Source organism: Xiphophorus maculatus, chromosome 9 (genome assembly GCF_002775205.1).
Source record: "Xiphophorus maculatus strain JP 163 A chromosome 9, X_maculatus-5.0-male, whole genome shotgun sequence".
Lineage (NCBI taxonomy): Eukaryota > Metazoa > Chordata > Actinopteri > Cyprinodontiformes > Poeciliidae > Xiphophorus > Xiphophorus maculatus.
Genome location: NC_036451.1, coordinates 25,389,052 through 25,412,770, shown reverse-complemented (window position 1 = coordinate 25,412,770; position 23,719 = coordinate 25,389,052). Strand labels below are relative to the sequence as shown.

At 40.7% G+C, this 23,719-nt stretch overlaps 1 protein-coding gene across 6 annotated transcripts in view; it reads left to right on the top strand.

Moving 5' to 3' along the window:
- Positions 1-23,719, top strand: part of LOC102221655 (lipoma-preferred partner homolog) — a 180,268-nt gene that overhangs the window by 81,595 nt on the left and 74,954 nt on the right. For all 6 annotated transcript variants that reach the window (XM_023339730.1, XM_023339732.1, XM_023339735.1 and 3 more), the window contains one exon: positions 4,825-4,947. In XM_023339730.1, the coding sequence (XP_023195498.1) occupies positions 4,825-4,947 (123 nt within the window). The remainder of the gene's footprint in view (positions 1-4,824; positions 4,948-23,719) is intronic.

Sequence of the window (23,719 nt, the reverse complement as noted above, 5' to 3'; positions counted from 1 at the left end):
AGGCAAAGGAAAACCACGTTTTGAACACACTTCAGACGGAGAAGCCTGAATAAGTGTCCAAAATGTGACTTTACGCCGTTGAATGGGATAAAAATGCAACCTGATGGATCCTTTCGCTCAGAAAGCCTCGCTGTCAGAATGTCAACTTTTTTTTCCTGTCATAAGAAGAAATGCCAACGTTACAAAGTACCCAAAGCCTTCTCACTTCTGCTTTCCTCTCAAAGCCTCAAATGGAAAAACACACACATATAAATACATTTATTGAAACTTTCAAAAAAAATCCCATTAAATGCCTTTATTTAAAAAAAAAAAAAAAAAGCATGCCAGCTACTAACGTCTTATTCTTTTATTCATCTTGGACTTCCCGTTTTCTGCTCTTCAGCCTCTAAAAGGATTCTTGCTGACAGTCTAATTCCCTAATAAAGAACTGTTATCCTATTTATAGATCCCCTAATCAAACCACAACTTTCCATTTTTCCTCTTTACCAGGTGGGGAAAAAAAAGATGACGGCTATCAATCAGAACGTCTTTCTCTTGGCTCTAGCAGAGAAATCCTATATGCAAAATGTGTAACGCATGGATTAAAGTGTATTTAATGTTGGAGAAGGCAGAAAAAGTGCTCTTCATCACCCAGGCAGAGAGACACGTGTGGATTATGACACGCAAAAAGACAAATCTCTCATCTTGGCCGCCATCCGCGTTGTAAATTCCCACAAAGACTGCGACATCTTCCCCTCTTTCTCCTCGTTTTCACTCCTAAACAAGTTTGGCTGCTGTTTTATTTTTGAATATCTATTTTTTGGGGGGGGGCTGGGGGGTGAAATTCCTCTGTTGATTCGTTCGGAGCCATTAGCGCGCCTCTTTGTTTACCCCCCACTCGCGACTGCCTCAGATGTTTTTAGGGAGACGCTCGGCTCCAAACGGAGGCAGGCCCTGCTTCCGTAATGGCTTGTGACAGGTAATCCAAACACATAACATTAGAATGAGAAGCAGTCATTGATCCAAGCAACTCAAAAAGCCCCCGCAGGCGATTGCAAGAAGTCGTCTTGCAGTCGCGAGCGCGGTTCAGAGGCCCTAAAAATACATCTGTCTTTTTTGTGGAGAAATTCCCGGGAATTTAGCAGAAATCCCTGCCACTAATGGTCACGTCACTTTAAGTGTTTCCCAGATATCGCAGTCACAATATTTGTGCTTCTTCTGCTGGAATATTTAGGGGTCGTATAATGTGATGAGGTAGCATATTTCTCTAAGGCAAAACAACAACAAAAAAAAAAAACGGAAATGTGTGGATTAATAAATCAGTAGGCGCTGTTGTGGCGTTCGTGATGCTTTCAAGCCGAGCTCCCCCACAAACACGGCGCTTCTCGTCTCCATTAAGAGGAGACGGGGTGACAATATTAGTTAGAAAATATCCGGCTTTAATCTCGACTGCTGTTGCCTCTGAGTGAATCCTCCCCAGCTGGGATCGCGGCGATCGTGTTGCTTCTTAATGGAAGAGCAGGAAGAAGCTGGAGGTGAATAGTGCACCAAGTTTACGAAAGCCTCTCTGTCTCTCTCTCTCTTTCTTTCTTTTTCTCTCCCTCTCGCCGCCTCTTCCTCCAAGAAGTCTCCGCGATTGATGTGCGTCATTTGGAAGGATCGCGTGAGGTCGAGGTGAAACGGGAACTTTGAAAAGCATAATCCAAAAGTCGAAGGATGGCGGGAAAGAAAGGAAGGGAAAGTGTCTTTGTGCGGTACAGAGGCAGAGTTGCTCTGAGATTGTTAAAGGCTTTGACATTAACTTTTAGAGAGCAGCTTGCAAAGGCAGTTTAACCCTGTCTAGCTAAAAGCTTTTCTTTTAGAAAGCTCAGGTTAACAGACTTGGATTTTGAAAGTTTCGAAGAATAGAAAGGAAGTTATAACAATCGGACGTACACCAATCAGGATTTTCCTGGCAGAGACCAATTACCGTTTTCTTTTGAGGTCTGACTTACACCATTCCAGATTTAAATAATGGCAGATTTATTTTCTAAGTTTGTTAGTATTCTTCCAACACAAATGAACGAATTCCAAGTTTATTCCAAGTTTGCATAAAACCTGTCTCCAAACTTTATCAGACTGTTGTTGATCTGCTCAAAGGGCCTTTGCATTAGTTTGTCCACTAACTTCCTGTCCTCCACTCTTAAGGAGAACAAAGCAATAACTAGTCAACAAATGACAAAAAAAACCCCAAAGAGGTGACATCAAATATGTATTATTTAGAAGTTATTTCCAGATTAGGACTGCAACTAACAATTATTTTAGTAGTCGATTATTCTTTCAATAATTCTGATGAGTAATCCATCGATCAGATAAAAAAATCGATATTTAACCATTTTAGCCATTTTAATACAGCATTCAAAATGCATTAAAGTGTAAATAAAGAAGTAATTCAATTATTTTCTAAGTAAGAAAATAAACATTTTATTGCCTGAAATGCGATGACACAGCTTTCCTTTAGTGATCATTTTGTAGTAACGGATGGACCTGTAGCTAAAAACCTGCTTCAAACATCAACATGTGAAAGGTTAAGCCCTTTCTGCTCACCTTAACATCAGTGCAGTGTAGAGCTGACCTGTTCACTATTTTGTCATTTCACAGATTAATAACTAGAAAGCAATGTATTTGCTTTTTTGTCTTTTGGCTTCATTACTGCTCTGACTGTGTTGTTGTTTTAGCACATGGCCTGGTTCAGAGTCTGTGTGCTCCAGTTAACTCCAGTGAATCGATTACTAAATTAGTTGACAATTATTTCAATAATGGATAAATCACAATTAATTCAATTAATTGTTTCAGCCCTATATTCAGCAACCTAATCACTCATAAATCTGTGTCTCCTCCTCTGGATCTGGTACAGGTCAAATTTGTTGATTCAGACTTTCTTTAAAACCATCGACTATTTTAATAGCTGCTTTTAGCACTTAATTTCTAAAATATTCCTCCATGTGTTGCTATGGTTGTAGCAATTATGCGTCGACAAAGACGGCTAATAGGTAACGTTTGTGAATTGTTGCAAACGATGCATGGACTGAAAATGGTGGAAGGTTCTAGCTTTGATGCACTTAATGAATAAGTCATTAAGTGCACATATAGTATATATGTACAGTATATATACAGTATGTTTGTCTTTTAGTCCTTATCATTTGAAGCCGGCTAGCAGAAAAAAGGCTAATCACAATCTCTGGCCAGTTGATGGATTCCTCTTTAATATCAATATTGGGACACAAACAGTCAGTGTGCATCCTATATAAATATTCAAAGCATTGATTTTTACATCAAGTTTAGTTGTTTTGGAATAAAAATCCATTTCATTCTCTAGTAATGAGATCTAATGTTAAGCTGGTGTCAGCTCAAGGGCCAACAGCGCGTTTTAAAAATGTAACTTGCTGGTGAAAGAACAAAAGTATGGAAGTAAAACGGTAAATATGCCTTTCGCATTGAATATAGATTCCCCCTCCCAGCATTCTTTTCTTTGTAAAGCTTAGTGAGTTAATTATACATGCCATGTGTCCCGGCATTCAGAACGCACTCGGCTTTTTTTTCCAGACAGACACGTTACCTCCTGCAGCTTGTGGCCAGCATCATAGTTCGAAACCAGCAAAACCCTAAAAAGAGCCATGTTTGGATGGAAGTATTTCCAGACAAACAGCATCATCTTATTTTTAACAGAGGACCCGTCCAGAAGAACCGGAGGCCGGGGAATGTTTATCTGATAGAAATAGGATAGAAATAGGAGTAATGTTGGCTATGTAGCTAGCTAACATTAGTCAAGGCTAGCCACATAGGAGAACTCTGGTCAGAGATGCATTCTTCTCAAGGTTGCCCTTGATATCCATTTCTAGTTTGTTTCTCTAGAAAGTCCAGCTCATTTGGGCAGGTGTGAAAGAGCAATCAAGCTCTCCCTGCAAAAGAGAACTCTGGTCGGCCTAAAGACCTAAGTCTCGGTTCGGTCGAAGTGAACTCTGGTGCGGTTTGAATGCATATATGAACGGGAGACCGCTCTAAAAGCAGGAAATGGCTATAGTGCAGGGTTGTATTTACCAATCATTCTTGGTTGAACCAAAACAAACACAAGAGTCTAACGCCAGTGGGAGAAATGGCTCCTGGTGTTTTACCAAAGACAAAAAAGAAATCCTACAATCGCTATAATCTGATACCGCTCCATTTTTGTTTACATTTTGTGGATAAGGAAGTTGCTTTCATGTTTCCTTCAGTAGCTCTAGGTGCAGCGCCACCACAGGCGAGGAGGTTTTTGAAACCGTTTGTATCACTTGACATAGAGTAGTGTGAAAGAGAACCGCATCAACTAAAAATGTAACAAATGTTGCAACTTTAGTCCCCAATTGAACCAACACCTGACAGACACTTTGTCCTAACTACAGGTTCTTCAGGATGGGCTAAACATGTTACTCCAACACATTCTATCTACTCTGCTTCTCATACAGAGCAGTTAGCTTAAGTGCTAGACTAATAGGCTGCTCTTTGTTTTAATATGACTCATTGATATTTAAGCTTGTAACATAATTTTTAGCACAATTTCAATTATTGTCTTTGGTTAAAACTGAGTGGAAAAACTTATCCTGCTGCATAACTTTGCACTTTACTTCAAACGTCATAAAGTTTAATGACTGGTGTTTCAGCTGCTCTCTCCACCAAAAGCTGAGGGTATTTAAACACAGCACAAGGAGGATGTCACATCAGCGGTTCATACGCTCGTACTCTGTTTGTGACGATGTAAAAGTCCAACATTTGGGTTGCAGTGTGTCAGTCATTCTCTAAAGCCGGGTGTGTTGTGTTTTCTCTCAGATGAAGCGACCTGAGAAGACTCTGGAGGAGAGGCGCTCCAGCCTGGATGCAGAGATCGACTCTCTCACCAGCATCCTGGAAGACTTGGAGAGCAGCTCGCCCTACAAGCCACGAGGCACGCAAGTAAGTCTCGGGCTCAGATTCACACTTTGGCAAGAACCCGAAGAGAACTCATAGCGACCCGCACAAAACAGCCAGGAAGCTCCCAGGTGGCTCCTAAACATTCATATTTATTCCTACTACAGAGGAATATTAACAAAGGTGGTTGAGAAAAAAACTGACTGTCTGTGGATCGGAAGTCCTATATTTGACTGGAAGACAGCATACGTTTACTATAGGTCATCTGAGTTCAGACAGACTTGGGAATCGATCACTACTTGACTTGTTTGTGGAGAAAACCAAATGCAGGGCGGTAGTTGTAGTTTCTTAACAATGTCGGCATGTTTGACTGAGACCTGAGCAACGATCTCACACCACCACCGTTCTGGTCAAGCAGCATTCTGATCCAAGCAGGAATTTTATTTACCTCTTGCATAAACAGCCAGCTGAAGATTTTATTTTTCTTAAGGCACGTATTGCATGTTCGCACCACAGCTGCCTGAGCTAAACAGTTTGTAGTTTGTCATGAAGGAATTCAGAAAACTACCTAAGCCTGGTGGTAAGCTCTCTGTGTTTTCATGTTGAAAGTTGACAGGAAGTTTGAAAATGTGACTAAATTATGTGTTATTGAAGACAATATTAACAATACCTACACACCACCAGTAATGTTAAAAAGACAAACATAGTAAAATACTATTAGAATAAATATAATTTTTTTGCACTTATCTTTATGCTTCATTTAATATTTTTAGGGTACAAAATTAAATTATCTATTTTATTAAGGTTTCTTGTGTTTTCCCAAATCCTACTTTTCTGTTTAAAGGTGTGCCACCGTTCGCTCAAAATGGATAATTTGGAGGTTGTCTTGGGATATTTTCAAGAAAATTAACACGCTTCCATTGACCATAAAGTTGTGCCAATTGGAATAATGAAAATATACATGGCAATTTTGAAAAACCTCACATTTGTTTATGAAAGGTTTTTGCGCTATGGTGATGTTTTCAGTCGTATCGAAATTTGTGTTTTGTATACAGCATCAAGGTGATTCTTTGTAGCCACTGGACTCCTTGGACAGGGTCCAGCTGTCTCCACCAGAAGTCTCTCAGCGTTGAACAGTTCATCCAAAGTTCAATGTCATTCGAAAGTGTTGAATCCATAACTCTTCTGTAAAGTAACCAACTACAATTTCCCAAAAACGGCACACATATACATAACCACTTCCAAGTATAAGGGGCTTGTCACACCAATACCTCAATAAGACTCTTAATGGGCAGACTTATTCACTTGTGATTTTGATTACAGTTCTTATTTAATGGAAAAAGCTCAATTACAAAATGTAATTTTTTTTCCTACATTAGTGGAATATGGAAAACATTTTGCAAACTTTTGTGAAGGAAAGCACAGCTACAGAGGGATCATACCGATGCCGGTACAAGTGAACCTGCTCTGCAGGAACACCTTACAAATCGTCCATTTTGAGTGGAAGGCGGCGCGAGTTCAGTCTGCACTGAATTACAAAAGTTTCGGATGTACGGGATTGATGCGCATGCACCCTGAGGCCTAGATCAATGAGTCAGTTATGAAGCTAGCTTTAGCCTGACAACGCGACAAGTTATATGCTCAGGGAAACTGGACAGATGGCACCAGTTATTAACATGTACAGATTTTCCAGATTTTCTCTGTAGAAAACATGCCAACATGTATGCTGGAAGAAATTCTGCCATGACAAAATGAGTCCTGACCTATATCATTAGTTGATGCTAAACGATATTAAGAGCAACTTGAGAAAGTCAAAGCCTTGGGCAGTTTAACTAAATTATTTGACACATGATAAATGTAGGACATGTGAATAAAAGAACAGAAAAAAAACCATCCAAAGCAATTGTGTTTAGAATGGGGAAGCTCTTTGGGGCTTGGGGCAGCATGCAGATAATTTCTCCAGTGAAATATTTGAGGCAAACTGTAATACCTGAAAGGATTGCGATCGGTGAGGACCGCGCACACGGCGGAGAAAAGGTTACTGAAGTTTAAAAAGTCTGAGAGGTGTTCTGAGGCTCATTCTGTAGATGTTTCCTGTGTTGTTCCCATGTCTCAATGTTGTCTGTTTTCGTTATTTATTGAAGGAGGCAAACATAAGACTCAAAACAGAGCTAAGATGGTAAATTATTGACACGGCGTTTCATTTAGGTACAGACGAGGGCCTGTGCCCTCATACAAGATGCACATGCTTAGAACCACGGGCCTTGTGTACGTGTGTGTAGGGGTGTGCGCGCGCGCACGAGTCTTTATTCATGTGCAGGGAAAACTCTCAACTGCGGTCGGGTTCAAATGTGAAACGGCGTCGTTGTGGGAAATGGCGCAAGACAAAGTTTGGTTCGCAAATAGTCTGAGGAACCTGGTGTTTTCAGGGAAGTTTGCAGCAAGACAAAGAGAGAAAAGGGACGACGGCTGCTGGCGCTGAGGTCCTTTGGTGTAGGCTCGCTCGACTTTGTGGTTAGGACAACCAAAGGGGGTGGGATGGCGGGGGGGTGTTAGTATCAACCAACTTACAATTATTGCCCCACTCTGAAGAAACAGTAGATACCATAAGAAAGGAAGTGAACATTGTGGCTTTGAAATTATACGCGTTAAGAGGAATGAGGCGAGTGAGTGTGTTGATGTGCGGCGCCTCGCTACAGTTGAACGTTTTCACATTTTGTCACGTTACGACCGCAACCTTCAGTGTGTTTTTATTGGGATCTTAGGCTGTAGATCCACACGCGGCTGCACACAGTCATGAAGTGTAACTCAAATGATAAATTATAAAAAAAAAAGGAAAACACAACAAGGGTGGTGTGTGTTTGAGTTCAGTCCAGGTTACATTGGTAAAAGGCTGGGCCATAGATCAATAGCAATATATGTCACAATAGACACGTCATCAGTATCAATAGATAAAACGTCTGATATCCAATAGTTTCACTCAACTTGGATCCAGAACCACAAAGCATTCTGGGGGATGTAGGCAGAGGGAAGGCTTTAGCCGCTTAACCTCTCACAGCCAAGCATCAACTAACTCACTCCCTCTTTGGTTACCTAGCAACAACCTGTTGAGTAACTTAATAACTCTTTAAACAATATAAAACAGAGTGAAAACTGCGGATAAAACAGGAAAAGTCATGTCACCAGTTTGGCAGCATTTCAGATCTCTAAAACAAATTGATCATTTTTTGATATCGACTGATATGAAACGCTTACGTCGTGGCATATTTTTCAGGCGTACAAAGAGCAACATGAAGACCAAGAAACCCAGCAGACGGTGGAGTAATAAAACAGCGAGGACGTTTAAAGCTGACTTGGATGGTTAACAAAGTTTCAAATGTTTGTTGGAGTCACAATTTTCAACAACTTTAAATATGTAGCCAAGTCTATAATGGAATGGTTTGAAGAAATGGACAAAAAGACGTAGGCCCAGTTGAAAATTTGTGACAAGAACAAACAAAACAGACACAATGTTAGTAAAATATTGAAGTATTTGGTTGTAACATGACAAAATATGAAACTGCTCAACTACTTCTGTATGTTTTCCTATAGTGTGTTTGGATCGACACCTCCCAGCTTTCTGTTCAGAGCAACGATTTTGTTTGTGTGTTTTAGGGTATTTTGGGATGTTTGTAAAAAATCTCATTTTACTGTAATATTTGTGGCGTGGACTCCAGGAAGAACAGCAGAGAGGTGTTTGTGCTGAAGTCCTGTTGATTTAGTCATTTGTACGTAACTTCTCAATATTTACTGTTTTAGCATCGGGGCATTTTCAAAATTCTTTCTCTTTGCCAAATTTCAACAAAATGAAAGAGTTTCTATTATTAATATTATTACTATTAGTATTTATTTTGTTGATATTCAGAAGTCTGCATCCATTTGCATTTGAATTGGCTTTACATTGTATTACTTTGGGTCAAAAATTTAGGAAATCCTAGCAGCAGCTTCAACCTACAATACGCAGCTGAATCTTTGGCCCATTCCTTCTTAAGAGTCAGATATTATTGAGTCCAGTTTGAAGGCCACCTTTTCAACTTTGCTCAGTCAGTTTATTTTTATTAGCAGGGCTTTGTAATGGCCTCCTAAATCTTGCCTTTTTTGCCCTCAAGTCACTTTGAAACCACTTTGGCTTCACAGTTGGTTTGGTCGTCTCAGGTTTGTTAGCATCCTCCTGTTGTTAGACTTTTAGATTTATGCTTGAAAACCCATACAAGTCCATTTTGATACAGAAAAAGATGTTCTTAATATCCATCACTTAGTGCTACTTGCAGGGTTTCACTGCAAAACCGCGAGAAAAAGGAAACGCAGAAGACATCCTGATACTGATATATGCATACAACCGGCAGCTGCTTAGCTTAGCAGAATTACTTCCCTTTTGAGGTCAATTTTACCTCCAAAACCTTAACACTCTGTTACACTAACATTAGCATGTACTTCTTTTAAACATGGGTAAACACTCCAGAGGCAGATGAGTCCATCGCCATGGCAATAACTGTCTGCCAAACATGTTTTTCTTTATTGGTGAAAGTGAGAGAAAAAGACTTTCTACTAAAGGGCTTACCGGGCCTCCCTGGTTATGTTAGAGACAAATTGTATTATCTGATAATAACTGTAATGTTTTCAAAGCTGTCGAACAAGTTTGCAAGCATTTAGAAAACGGTCATCTTGAGTTTTTTTTTTTAGTTTTCCTACGAGGCTCTGGATGAAAGCAGGTGTTTTCTGGTTAAAGGGTGACGGTCGGATTCCTGCTTCTTGGACTGATCACTGCACTGAACACATATAGCTAAATAAATTCATCTGTGTGTGAATGTGTAGGGGTGTGTGTGTGTGTCTTCTTTTTGTGGAGCAAAAACAAGAAGTGCTCCACATCCTGAGCATAGACTCAGAAACATAGAAATGACTTATGACCTGTGAGTGAATGTCAGCTTTCCTCATTCATACATACACACTATGTGACGTTGCCTCTTCCCCTAAGCGGGAGAGGAAAAAAATCACGAATGCTGTTCGAATTTCTTATTGCATTATTGATTATGTAATTTACGTGAAAATAAAACATGAAGACAAACCAGGAAGCTGAATTTGATGCCAAAACTCTGATTGGTGTGTCTCTCCCAATAATGGCCCTCCTCCTCTGAAATAATGCTCGTTCTTGAACTGGTTCAGTTTGGGTGCTTTCAAACTTTGCTGCTTTGTTGAGAGCTGGCGGGTTTCTCCACCAGTTTGGAGAACCAAAGACGCGTCATCAACTCTAGCTGAATGCTGCTTCTCCATGTTCTGGTTCTGGGTCTTCTAAACCGCTGCATGTGCTTTTTTTCCCCCCAAGCGTAGAATATAGTTGAAGTGCGTATCTTTATTAGGGGGAGAAATGTGGATTTCCACATTAGAGCTGGAGTCTGAAAGCTTTTGTCAGCAGGTGTTTAAAAATGGATGAGTACTGGTACAGCTGCGTGAGGGGCCACGCACGCCTGACATAATGTGCCGGACCGGGCTGGGCTGGGTCGGGCTGGGTCAGGCCGTCGGAGTGGTTCTACCTGTCGGGATCAAAGTCGCTGAAAGCTTGACCGTTCTGCAGGCTTTCAGGGTTTTGTGCGCACGCGTTCTCCAACACGTTTTAATCAGGAATTTCTCTGAATCCGCTTCTGATGCAACTCTGGGTTTTCTCTTATCTCCATGGCCTTTTATGCTTTGGCCATCAGAACCGTTTGCGTGTGCAGGAGATTTAGCTCCGTTTGATTGGTTCCTTGACATACACAGAAACTCGTGCCGACCCCTCCTTCACCCCCCGTCTCATCTGATGCTGATTGTAGCTGATTAACTCTGGTTGACCTTTTCCCCTGCCAAGCTGCTCCTGTCAGTCAGTACTGGCTCTCCTTTAATACAGTATTCTGCAGCGTAACAGTAGCGTGTGTGTGTGTGTGTGTTTTGTTTTTTCACAGGCCAGCTTTCGTGCTGTAGCTTCACTGCAACCGCTGCACAATAACCTTCCGCTCCTGCGAGCAAACAAGTAACAAACGCTCCTGAAATGCAGCTTTTTGCGCTCGGAGTGTCTGGAAAAAGGAATCTTGCCGAATGAAAACGGAACGGCGCTCATTCATAAAAATCCAAGCATCATTCCTACAAACGTGCAACGGTACTTCACAGACAACAGAGGAAACTTTTGTTTGCCATTGTTGGTATTCTGTGTGACATCACGGTGGGTAATAAAATGTTAGTGTTATGTAATTCCCATTTGTTCTTGCCTTTTGTGTTTGGACACAGTCAACAAGGTTTTTTAGAGCCGATCCTGGAACGACCAAGATTACGTTCATGTTCTCTTTATGTGGCACGTCAAGTCTAGTAGGAGTTAAAATTTATTGAGTAGACCATTCTAACTCATGAATACACTTTGATCATCTGCCTGGATGTTTAGTATTGAGCGATAAATGGGTGATAAATAGTTTTTATTGACTAATTAAATTAGCTATTTATGATTATTCAATCTTTTGTAATACCTGGATTTTTTCATTTTTTCACCAATGTGCTCCTTGGGCCTGAGTAGATCGGAGTGACGTCAGCACATGCAGGGCCGGCCTTCTTTTGTTTCACAGCTTGAATTTATTTATGCATTAAATTCAAGTCAACTCCCAAAATGGACGACTTAAATAAATGCAAGTATTTGAAAATACTTGTGATCATTTGTGATTTCTTTTTAAAAATAAATTGATGGCCACAAAAGGAAAGTTGATAACAAATTAAAGAGAAAGATACAACAAATGTAACCAATTAGCCAGAACAACCTCCAAAGAAATTAAAGGTGAACTCAAAGGTCGAGGTGCTGCAGAATTAGAATGCACCATCTGTCGTTTCTTGAGCCAAAGTGGGAAAGGAAATCATAAAAAATCAAAACTGGAATATTGACAAGCCACAAGGCTTCTGGGAGAATGTATTTTGGACAGATGAGACAAAACTGGAGCTTTTTGGGGAGGCGCATCAACTCTATGTTCAGATGTTAAAACGAAGCATACCAAGAAAAGAACACCGACCCTGTTGTGAAACATTCAGGAGGCTGGGTTGAGCTCTGGCCCGTGATGTCTTGAATCTGTGCCAGATGAAATCTCATAACTATCAAGGCGTTCTTGAGAAAAATGTGCTGCCCAGTGTCTGAAAGTTTGGTCGCAGTTCCAGGTCAAGGGTCTTTCAACAGGATGCTGACCCAAAACAACTCGAAACAGCCAAGAACGGGCCAAGAACAAAACATTGGGCTATTCTAAACTGGCCTTCTGTGAGACCTGTTCTAAATCCTGTTAAACATCTGGAGAAGGAACCCATCAAACCTGAGACAATTGGAACGGTTAGTCCATGAGGAGTGGACCAGAATGCCTGTGGACGGGTAAAGACGTCTCGTTTATAGTTACAGAAACCGCTTGATTGCAGTGATCGCCTCGAGGATTGTGCAACAAAATATTAAAGCACAGGTATCGTCATTTTTGTCAAGGCTTGTTTCATTATTTTATTTATTTATTAAAATAATTTAGTTGAGCTACAATTTAAAAGCAGTGTCTGATTTTCATAGGTTAATTTTCAGTAAATTTTCATTTATTATTACTTTTGTCAGTTTGTAGTTACAGTATTTCAGTGACAATTGCAGGATTTGATGGTCATTAATACAGAGATACCAATAATTTTCTACACGTCCTGTCCAAACGAGTCCAGATGTTTCTATAAGATGTATATGTACTTCTAAGCCTGTCTCAATTAATCAATCAGTCAATCAATCGATCAATCACATAAATTAAAATGCCGTATAATTTCCATTTGATTGATTTAGTTTTTCTTTTTTCTCACTTTCTACAAAAAACTGGATGAAAAAAGTTTTCAGTTTGTGCTTTGGTATCAATTTGCTCTTATTTTGAAGGACAATAATTATTTTGATTAGTTGTTTCTGTGTTTTTTTATGATGGATATTTAAAATGTCTTCCAGTTCCAGTGTTAAATGTTCATTAGAATATAAAGTTTATTGATCTTTGAGAATGTGTACTTGCATTATTTGTGTTATTACTGTTACATTGCTTGAAAATGGTCTCAAAACAACAATATTATTGTTTATCGCAATAATTTCTAGAACAATTTATTATCTAGCACAATTTGTTATTGCAACAGGCCTAGAGAGTCCTTATTTTAATGTTTGAGTCAGCTGAGTTTGGATTTCGCAGCGTTTAGGTAGAACCTCTCCGCTACCCTACACTATCTCCTCTAACATACCCTGCGTGCGGAAACCCCCCCTTTCTAATATGCCATTAATTCTCTTGTTTGGCCACATTGGGGAAATACAAGAGAGCATATTCATGTTAAATCCTTCAAGTATGCCGCTCTCCAGCCTGAGCCCGACCGGGCCCCCGCTCACGCGCCGCACAGGCCTGTCTGAGCGAATCACATCTGTTGTGGGGGAGTTAACAAGGAGGTCCAGATGAGTGTCAAAACTGAGCGCTCATCATGCTCCGGAGCCGCACCGCCGCTTCCGTCGAGGCACAGTGAACCTCCGACCGCCGCGCCCTCCAAGTCACTCTGACCCCTGGTGCATTTCTAGTACACAAATGAATCAGCAAGAGATTCACAAGCAGCCCAACGTGGGGAGCTGTTTGTTTAAAGGAAACCGGAAGGTTTTCTTTTTTATCACTTTGATCCACTGCAGCTGCGCGCCGTCTGATTCAGTGTGCATGTATGTATTCAGAGTCCCTCTCTTCATTGGCTCAGATTGATGGAGTCAGCCCACTCCCGGTTGCTCAGCAAACAGTCGCATTTTCAAAGCCCCGCAGGAGGTAATTGTTGCTCTTGTTTCCTTCTACTCTTCCACACGGTAAAAACCTACAACAGATGGAGCGAATACAAATGTCACCCCTTAATGCCAGGGATTTATTTTTATATCAAAAAAGTACGTCAGGAATAAAAACATCTTTAACCGCGACGTGACTTCTTTTCTTTCCTCTTCTTTTCTTTTCTTTTCCTTTTGGCTAAGATGAGGTGCGTAAGTAGCTCCCCACTCTATGACCACTTTGGTTACTGTTATCTCTACACATTAGGAAGGTGACATTTTATCCCAATTAAACTCCAGCGTGCCTCTTCCATTGAAGTAGCAACTCACCCTGATCTGATTCTGTCTGTTTTAATAACACTTAAGTTGAAATTTAAAAGCTCTCCCTGTCTGATTCATCCGCACTCTGTGAAACAATAATGTGTGGCGCGGTGAATAAAATATTGAAAACCCAGCCTTGCTAAATGACACAAACTTAGCTCCATGAAAAACTCCCTCCTCCTCCCCCAGTTGGGTCTCTGTGTGTGTTTGTGCTCGTCTGTGTGGAGTGTTTTATGCGAAATAGCATCTTTCCTAATGGATTCAAAGAGGAAGAACTATTCAACTGCAACTAGGCTGCCTTCTGGCAGTGCCAGAACTTATGGGAACAAGGACGTGCGACTCAGCCGTGGCTCCTCCTCAATTAAAAGCTACTTGGCTTCGTTTGGATCCGTGTAGAAGACGTCTGCGCGCGTGTCGGATCTGCCTGTGAGGACGGATGGAGCTGAGGATTACTGGGATTCCATTTAGGAAAATGGCTCGCACTCCTCTGACGTGAACTTAAGAGTTCTCGCCTTCAATATTTTAAGCTCGTCAAACCCTCCCCACTCACACACAGTGAATAATATCGCTACGGTGGCTACATTAAGAGCCGAGAGTCAGCTAATGGTTGAGAGCGCTCTAGATTGGGCAAAGATGAGATTGAAAGAAAAGACCAAACATCGCCAGCGACAGAAACTCCAGTTTTAGGTCACTTTCAGTTCACACACGTTTACGATCGGATATTTTCTTTTCTCTTTTTAAATTCTGTTTCATTAAGATGTTAGTTCCATGTATTTATAACTTCTAATAACACTGAATGTCTGTTTTCGATACTTTAAACAGCTGGAGATACACACTTTTCTTTGCTCATATACATGTATTTTCAAATAAATATAGCAAAAGTCAGTTTTTCTTTTCATTGAGTTTTTTCACTGGCAGAACTAGGAATGAGGTGTAGCTCATAGATGTAGGTTTTCATATTAAAAGCTTGTGCCAATAGCCTGTCACGTCTCGCTGTGGTTGCTCTGATTGCTTTACCTCCCCGATGGGCTCTGGGAGGGTGTTCAAGTCTGCGCAGGGTGTTCACAGACATTACTGTGAAAACCCTGCACAGCAGCTACCGAGTGTAGTTTGTATTTAGCAATGCTGGACATGAGAACTGTGTTCCTAGGGGGATATTTGTCTTCTAAGTTGTTACAATTGGTTCTTAGAAAAGGAAAACTCCACCACGATAACTTATCCATTGTGTACCATCATGCCCAAACATTTTTGGTAGTTCTGCCTTCCTGCATGCCATGTCGATGCGACCTATTGCAGCAGCAGCGAACTGGTTCGTGCTCCACACACATGGTCCGACTCGCAACGCGCTTCGTTTTGGCGCAAGACATCAACTGGCTTCAAGTCCAAGCAAACTCACAGGTCACTGCTGTAGAAAGCCAAGTCGAGTCTCGCGTCTCTTGTGATTTTTATCAAGTCGCACCTTTTCAAGACGCCGTACTCCATAAAGCATCAAACGCAAGAGTCTCGTCAAGCACTTTGTATTGGACCCAAATGGCCCAACGTCTGCTCAGTAACTTGTCATGTGCACGCAGAAGGGGCCGGGCATTGTTGAAGCCCGCAGACAGTTCGGCTGAAGCCGAGTGCTTGAAAGGCTGCTGAGATGGATCCTATCACATTAGTGCCTCGAGGAAGCCCCACTTCACATTGTGCCAGTCAAGCCATGCCGTGACACACTGTCGCTCAGCAGACCGAGCATCGCAGCTGGCACCCTCTGTCACAACATGGCAGGAATGATAGGCCCCTCTCTGCATGCCCCTGAATCTCCCACTGATCACACACTATGCAAAACCATCCCTGGAGACGCAGATACGACTTGATGTCTTCTTTAGATCAAGTTAGAGGACAGCATGCATGACCCTTAGAATTGTCCTCAATGTTTTCTGCCATATTTATATTCTCTTAATGTACTTTTAGGGCATAAAGGTAAAGGAGGAGTCGCTCGAGTTTCAGAGCAGCTTTACGTCACGTTTAGCTCTTTTTTGGGGGGATATACACAAGTGGATGTGTTGAAATTAGAAAATGTGTGATAATTTGTTGTGCAATCTGAAAATACAAATTATTTAGGCCTAAAATATGCCACAAAAGCAATATCTACAGGCGTTGTAGGTTTCATGTTAGGGATGCTTGCATTCCAGAGTTAGACTTAGCATCTTTCTTTTCCATCAGCTGGAGAAATTGTGAGGTGAGCTGCATTAAGCAACACAACAAACTTTTGACTTTCCCTGCATAATTCTTAAGTGGCTCTGACCTACATGTTCATCAGTGTAGAAAATTAAATCCCTCTGGAAGGAAGCAGCGCTTCGTTTGTTTTTGGCTGAAGCACAGAGGTGACTGAGGGAATAATAATGAGTGGAGGCACTCTTTGGAGTTCCTGGAAAGCTTTGCTGTCATTTTTTCCCCTGTCAGTCTTTATGTTGATGATGATTTGTGCTTTTAAGTCCCTGAGAGAGGCAAACTACTTTTTGGAGTTTATCATCAATTATTCCATCACGTCCACGTTATTGTGCATCATGTTGACGACATGCGTTGCATGTTGGTTGGCATCTAGGTCAACTTTGGAAAATAAAACTTTGAAACACAGCCATCTGTGGAAGTTTTACAACCAATCCAAATGTCAACGTCAGTGCATGTTTTGTGGGGCCTCTTTGAGTCGTCTGAGTTGTACGTTCTTACTCAGTGGTTTGATAACGCAAATAGTGGTTTAACCAATCACATGTCAGGAGTTCAATTCATTTAAGCTTCTACCGGTGATGAAGTTCAGACTAAACCTAAGAGTTAGGATGAGAGAAACTTTAAACATGAATTTTCACCTTTTGGATTGATGGAAAATGGCACAAAAAAGATAAAATTGCAATAGAATGGTGGTTTTATGATCAAAAATGCCTCGCAGAGGTCAGAGTAGAATGGACAGACAGGTTTGAGATGATAGAACAGCAGCAATAGCTCAAGAAGCCACTTGTAACCAAGGTGTGCAGAAAATCCTATCTTGATTCCCAACCTTTTGAACTACAGCAGATGATGACCACACAGAGTCCTGGCTGACTCTTAGGCAACTCCTGTTAGCTAATAATAGCTAACTAAATGCCTTAGTTTTGATTAGTCATAGATATTAACATGTATTTTTTTTTTACTGTAATCAGGTTTTTTTGTTGTTGTACTGTAGATATACAAAAGTTCCAGCCAGAACCTCTGTAAAATATTCACGTTTCAAGTACGACCGTAAATCTGACGCACAAACAACATTCACTAAGAACAGCGACAATCAACAACGCCACTTCTCTTGGCCCAGCGGGGGTTAATTTTTGCTTCAAATGATGATCTGATTGGATGCTGGAACAGACTATTGTAATGTCCAAGTTGTGCTAAAAGGAGTTAGCATATCAGTGAAGCTATTCAAGGCTTAAATAGCATCTCAATGCGAAACATGTTGCAGCAGCAGCACAAACGTCCTCAACACTAATGTCAGCGTCCACATTTCTAAAGATGTGTTTTTTCAAAGAAGTTTCTGAAACACTGGAAAGCTGAATGGAATTTTCACTTTGCACCAACTTGATAGTTCAATAACCTAAATAATAGATTAAAAACAACTATCTTTGTTGTTGAGATCATGTCTATTTATTCAGTAGTATAGCAGCAAAAACGGTTTTTGAATCAAAAATGTTGCTTATTTTGTTTTCAATTATTACAGACCCTCCAATGAAGTCTATTTAAAAGATTCATTGGGTCTCACCACTACTAATAACAGAAAACTGAGTATGCAGTTCACACAGATGATAACAAATTAGAAAATGTTGCCCGGTCCGATGAGTCTTGATTTTTGTAACATTAAGGCAGACGAGTCAGAATTTAGTGTGAACAGAAAAGCCTGGATTTCTCCTGCATTTACAGGTAATGCTGATTGAGACGTCAAGTATTTTTTACACGGTATACTGTTAAGACATTTTATAATCATTTATTATTTTTGTTAACTTTAGAAGCATTGTTTTTAGTCACGAGTTGTTTGATAAAACGTTTCTGTGTGTCTGTGATGTATTAAATAATTGCCGTCAAAAGCTAAAAAGCTGCTTATTGTTGTTTTTGTGATGAAACATGCTATAGCACAGAGATTAAACTATATTATCTTATTCATCTTATCGTCTACTAATTTGGACCAAATTACCAATTTAAAACTGCCACAACACTCATCCTACTTCAAGCAGGGCCAATACTGGACGACGCAAAAAGCAAATCATCTCAAACTGGCACCTTGAACAAAACACCCAGTTCAATGTTCTCCAGTGGTCGAGCTAACTAGCTAGCTTGGTTGTTCTAGTAGAAGGTGAAGGTGAAAGGTCGTTATTTACACTGTTTGGGCCTGTGGCTGTGGTACTGGATGTCTTTTTCTCACTACAACCTAACCATGGTTTCATTTGTTTATTTTCCTAAGCTGCAATTGTCTAATTGGTTTGTTGGTGCCTGAAGCAGAGATGCAACCATAGCGCCGGTGGCGTCTATTTACCAATCCAGCAGCGGGTTCTGAGTTTTGACAGGAGCAGCCAACTGTGGGGGAGACGAGCGTGCCCGCAGGCGCTCGGTTTTGTAATCTCACTGTTTGTTAGTGGGAAGGAAAGAAAGGGGGGGAAAAAAATCCATCATCCTTTTGTCTTTCATTTATGGCGGCGAAGCGACGATAAATTGAACTTGATCCAGGAAGTTGTGTCAGTCAGTGCAACCTGCCTTCTTACATCAGAAAGTCCTGGAAACGGCGCTGTGAGGTCTGAAATCAACTGCTGCTGTCGCTGCACATCATCCGCCCCTACGGTAACGCGCGGGAGCTAACACGCAAAACAGCCGTGGCTCCTGGTGCAACAGTCACCGTTTCAGAGATTGATGACACGGACACTGTAAGCGGCTGACGGTTTTTTTTTCTTTTTCTTTCCCCTCCGAGTGTACGGCTCCCGCAGCGGGAGCGGAGGGGGATGGGAGGGGGTCACGAGTGCATGAAAGCTCATTAGGGATGAGTCAGGGCCGTGTGGTGAGAGACTGGCCTGCAGTTCTGCAGGAGGTGAGTGAAACAATTAGTTTCTGCGGTGGGAGCACGGCTAAAACACACATACCCTTCTTTTGTACAGATAGCCTGCAGAAGTGTCATGATTGGTGACTCTCATCGACTTTTTTTCCCCCCCTTCTCTCCGCGCGGTAGCCCTGAAAATAATTTTTTCAGTTGCATCAGTGAGTAATACGCCCTACTTTGTATGATGTTGTTACATCATCCCAGAAATCTTGCATACCGTTTCCCCTAGAACCCAGCTTTTTTTTTAAAAAAGATTATATAACCTGAAATTTAAAACATAAACTTCATGTTCAACCACATCATCTCCTGACCTGTATTTGAATTTTTTTTTTTAAATTCAACGAATCTGCGTGTCGGATGTTATTATGTCTGTCTGCCGAGTGGAGTCAGAGGACAGGATGTGCTGCTCAATTATCTGTTTATTGCGACAGCTCTAATGTTTTGACCCGTCTTTCTTACGCAGACTGGTTGCTTCGCGACGTTTTAAACATTTATAGCAGAATGTTCTTTTGGTTTCTAAAAAATAACAACATGAGATGAAGTTTAATTTCCAAAGAGTGCTTTCTGGTTTAGAGAAAAGATGAGCATAACAGATTGCCTGGACGTGGATGTAAATGCTATTTCACAGTTTTCTTTTTTGTCTTCAACTTATTCAACAATAAATATGACGTCATTCCAATATTTATATAATAATCTTTAGTTTAATTTCAAACTGATAATGATTTTGACTTTTTTTTTTTTAATTGAATACAATTTATTCATTTAGGCATTTAGTGTGCGAAATCAGCTGGTGTTTCTTTCTCATACTTAAGTGCTACAAGGTTGCACTATCAACAACACTCTTCAGCGTGGAAGCCGCTACTGAGCTAAGTCTCAAAGCAAACTAGTTTTAGCACCTGTGAGGTGTTTGAAATCACGCGAAAGCCCAGAGACGTTTCATGTTAAACATGAAACTTCTTTCTGTGATGCACCAAGACACGTCTGCTGTTCAGCTTGGCTACGAGAAGGCATGAGAGAGCAGAATTTAAAGCATGTAACATACATAACGTGTAAAGTATGACAAAGTTTCTCTGTGTTATTTGTTTTCTCTGTTTATTTTAACCATATTTTCTTGAGACGCGCTTGATTCTGAAATGTTCCGGAAATTAAGAATGAAGGCGAATACACACAGAGACTGATATTTTTGCAGCGCTAACAATGCTAACTGGGCTAATTACCAAAAGAAGATGTTATTTTCCAAATTTAAAATGTGCATTCTGTATCCTGATGCCTTTACTCTTAATACGACTAAAACATGGAAAACTAATTTTCAGTGATGTTCTTATATTATTTAAATCCCAATTGGCTTAAATCTGTATTGGCTGGTCAAAGATGTGCAAAAATCAGGGATTGGAAATTGACCACAAAGTCTTGACTGGATTATCTCTAACAGCCACATTTCTTACATTGTAAAACATAATGGAGAAAATGTACAGTATACTGCAATTTTAAATAAATGTAGTCAAAAAATGAAAATGTGTTTGATATCATTTTGATCATTCAAAACTTGATGACAGTATTTAAGTTCATCAGGGGAAAAGGAGATGAAAATGTCATCATTTTAAGGAAGTGCTACAGGAATTTATTTTACTTGGTCAAAACAAAAATATTACCTGTATTGACACAGCTCATACTTTAATTTGTTTCAGGAAGGAAGGAGTCAAAACTAGTTTTTGAACAAATGAGTAACAGTGTGTTTTTCTTACATGTTCCTGTTCAAATCCAGTAACAGCTGCTGCGTGTAATTTTCCTGTCAGATGCCATTAAGTTTGAACAAGAGCCTTCATTAGATTAGATGAAGAGAGTGGTGCCACTCAAACCTCAGCTGGGAACGAAAACATGACTAAAAGACAGCACTTATACTTGTTTCACGTTGCCAGTGTGACAAATGTAAGTCTCTGTGTCGCTCCGGCACAGGACCAGAAAATATCAGCCAGGATACATGTAAAGGCAGACAAATCTGTTGCCATCTGTGAGACGGATCATGTAGCAATGGCATTAAAATAAATGTACCTTTTTATTGTAGTACCAACATTTCACACAGAGAAAACCCAACCTTTAAGTTGAATAAATCTGTTCGGAGAGAAAAAAAATCCAGATTAAGGACTTATTGCTTTCAATCGTATCAAAACGGGGATTCTTTGCATTGCCAATAAGTGCAACTGAGACATGCTTCACGTTTTTTAAGTTAATCAGAGTTACGACTAACTGCTTTCGCGTGATCTTCTACTTTCTGTTTCCCTGGGTTATAAATAAGACAGTCACCCATTTCTTGAGGATTTGTTTAGATTTTTCCATCAAATACACTCATCTGGATGTTGAAGGAGGTAAAAACTCCTAAGGAATTCAGCAGAGTGACATCTTTGGGCCACCAAGCCCTCATATCAACCATTAGGCACCATCTACATGTCAAGCTGTTACAGTGGCATGATTCCAAAACAAAAACCCTTCTGTCCTACCATTACAAATATAAACACGGCAAGTTTGTCCACACATTAAATGGATAGTATTATGTGAAATTGAGCTTTACATCATGTTATAATGTTATTCCCTCATTAAAAACACACCTGGAGTTTTGCCTTGATTATTTCATTCAGCTGTACAAAATGTCTGTTAGGACCGAACGCTACCTTTGCTGATTAAGCTGCAGTTTTCAAGTTTCCAAACTTCTACCTCACAGAGCAGCAGTCCTCCCACAACTACCCCAATTAGCTCCTTCAGACTAGCCAGCAGCAATTAGCAAAACACCTGGTGGAACTGCACTTATGCTGAACTGATTATAGGAGCTACATCTCAGTAACTCTGTGCCTGGAAAACATATAATCCTGCCCCTTTTGCTTGAACCACATGCTTTGGTCCTGCAGGTTTGGAATGAAGCAACACATGACCATGTGAAAGAGTGCTGCCAACAGATTGGTCCAATTGGCATTGGTCTTTGCATTTATTCATTTCCATTTACTGTTTAAAGAATGTAGCTACTTTTTCCTTTGCACATATTTTTTAGAATTCCTACTGCAAATAAGAACAAAGTGAATGTGTTCAGTGCTAATCACAAGGTGCTATGGAGTTGTTATTGCAGCAAAAACACATTGGTAGTGTAATGGGCAGCAGCACTAATGCCTTTGAGAACTGTGGTATTTTGGTAAAAATTCATTTCTGTTGGCTGATCGAATATGTGCTCTGATTCTTGAACGTGCGTGGGAACGTTTGAGGGCGTCACTTAACAGTAGCTGAACAACAGCAGATATGCAGACAGATTACCAAAAAGTTCTCCATGTGTAAAACAGAAAAGAAATTCACTATCAGCAATTAAAGAGATAGTAGAAAACAGCTCCGGGTCTTGTGACGTTTCCCAACACAATGTTTAATCATCTTTTAATTGGCTTTATCTGGAGCTATTTTAGGCGGAGGACCGATACACCCGTGTTTTGCGATCACGGCGCGGCTCGGGGCTCGTTTAACGCGGCTTTCGCCTGACCGTGGATGCGCGGTGAGGGAGCGCCTCGGCGTCGACTGTGAACTCCTCCACGGCCGTCGCCCTAAACGCTGAAACGGGCAGATGCAAATGGACGGCAGAGGCGGCCGTCGACAGCAGCTGAATGAGAATCAGGATGAAAGCTTACTGAGAGGAATATCCAAGGCCTTAGACGAGTCTGTAAAGATGCCACCAGAACTTCTTCTACTTTAGGGGTTTTTCCCGAGCTCGCTGGATAAAAAAAGAAAAAGACAAAGAGGGGGGGGGAGAAAAAAAAATCCCTCACCCGTGTGGTTTGAAGTGCAAAGTTAACAGTTTTACTCAGCCCCCCTTCAAGGCTTGTATAGTCTCTCCTAATCTTTTTTAATGTGTCGAAAGGCTTTCTTGAGGATCTCTGTGAAATTTCACACTTAAGTTGTTTGCTAAGTCAGTTTGAATTATGGTATGGAGTGAGGGTTAACTTTTATGAAGGTGTTGGAGAAAACTTTTGGGAAATTAATGTGTGTGTGTGTGTGTGTGTGTGTGTGTGTGTGTGTAGCTGGAGAAACAGCAGGGAGTCACACCGATGCTGCACGTATGCTGAACCTGCCACTAATATACAGAAGCTGCATCAAAACAGACCTTTCACCCTTAAGTGCAAATGTAATGGGATTTTGTTATTGTTTTATTCAAATCAAATTCAGGTTTAAAAAAAAGTGTAAATAAAAGAAAGTAGAGTGAGCTTTGTTTCAGCAGCAGCAGCTCTGTAAAGCCGTAACATATTTTGTTATAAAACCGATTCTTGATGTATTATTGAGTAAATATGTAATTTTAGGAATGTTGCTCAGAATCTGAAGTGGATAACAACATGAACACGATGGTGCTCTATAGCTCTGCTGCATCAGGTTCACGACATACGCTCAGCACCTTCCGTAATTTTCCCAAGACTTCCTGTCTTGACCCAAGGAAGGCGACGTTGCTCTCTGTCCATTTATTTCCAATGGAACTTGTGTGATGAAGTAACAACCAGTTGCCCTCCAACTGGCAAAATTCTGAGCTCATACTCGCAAGCTTGCAATGC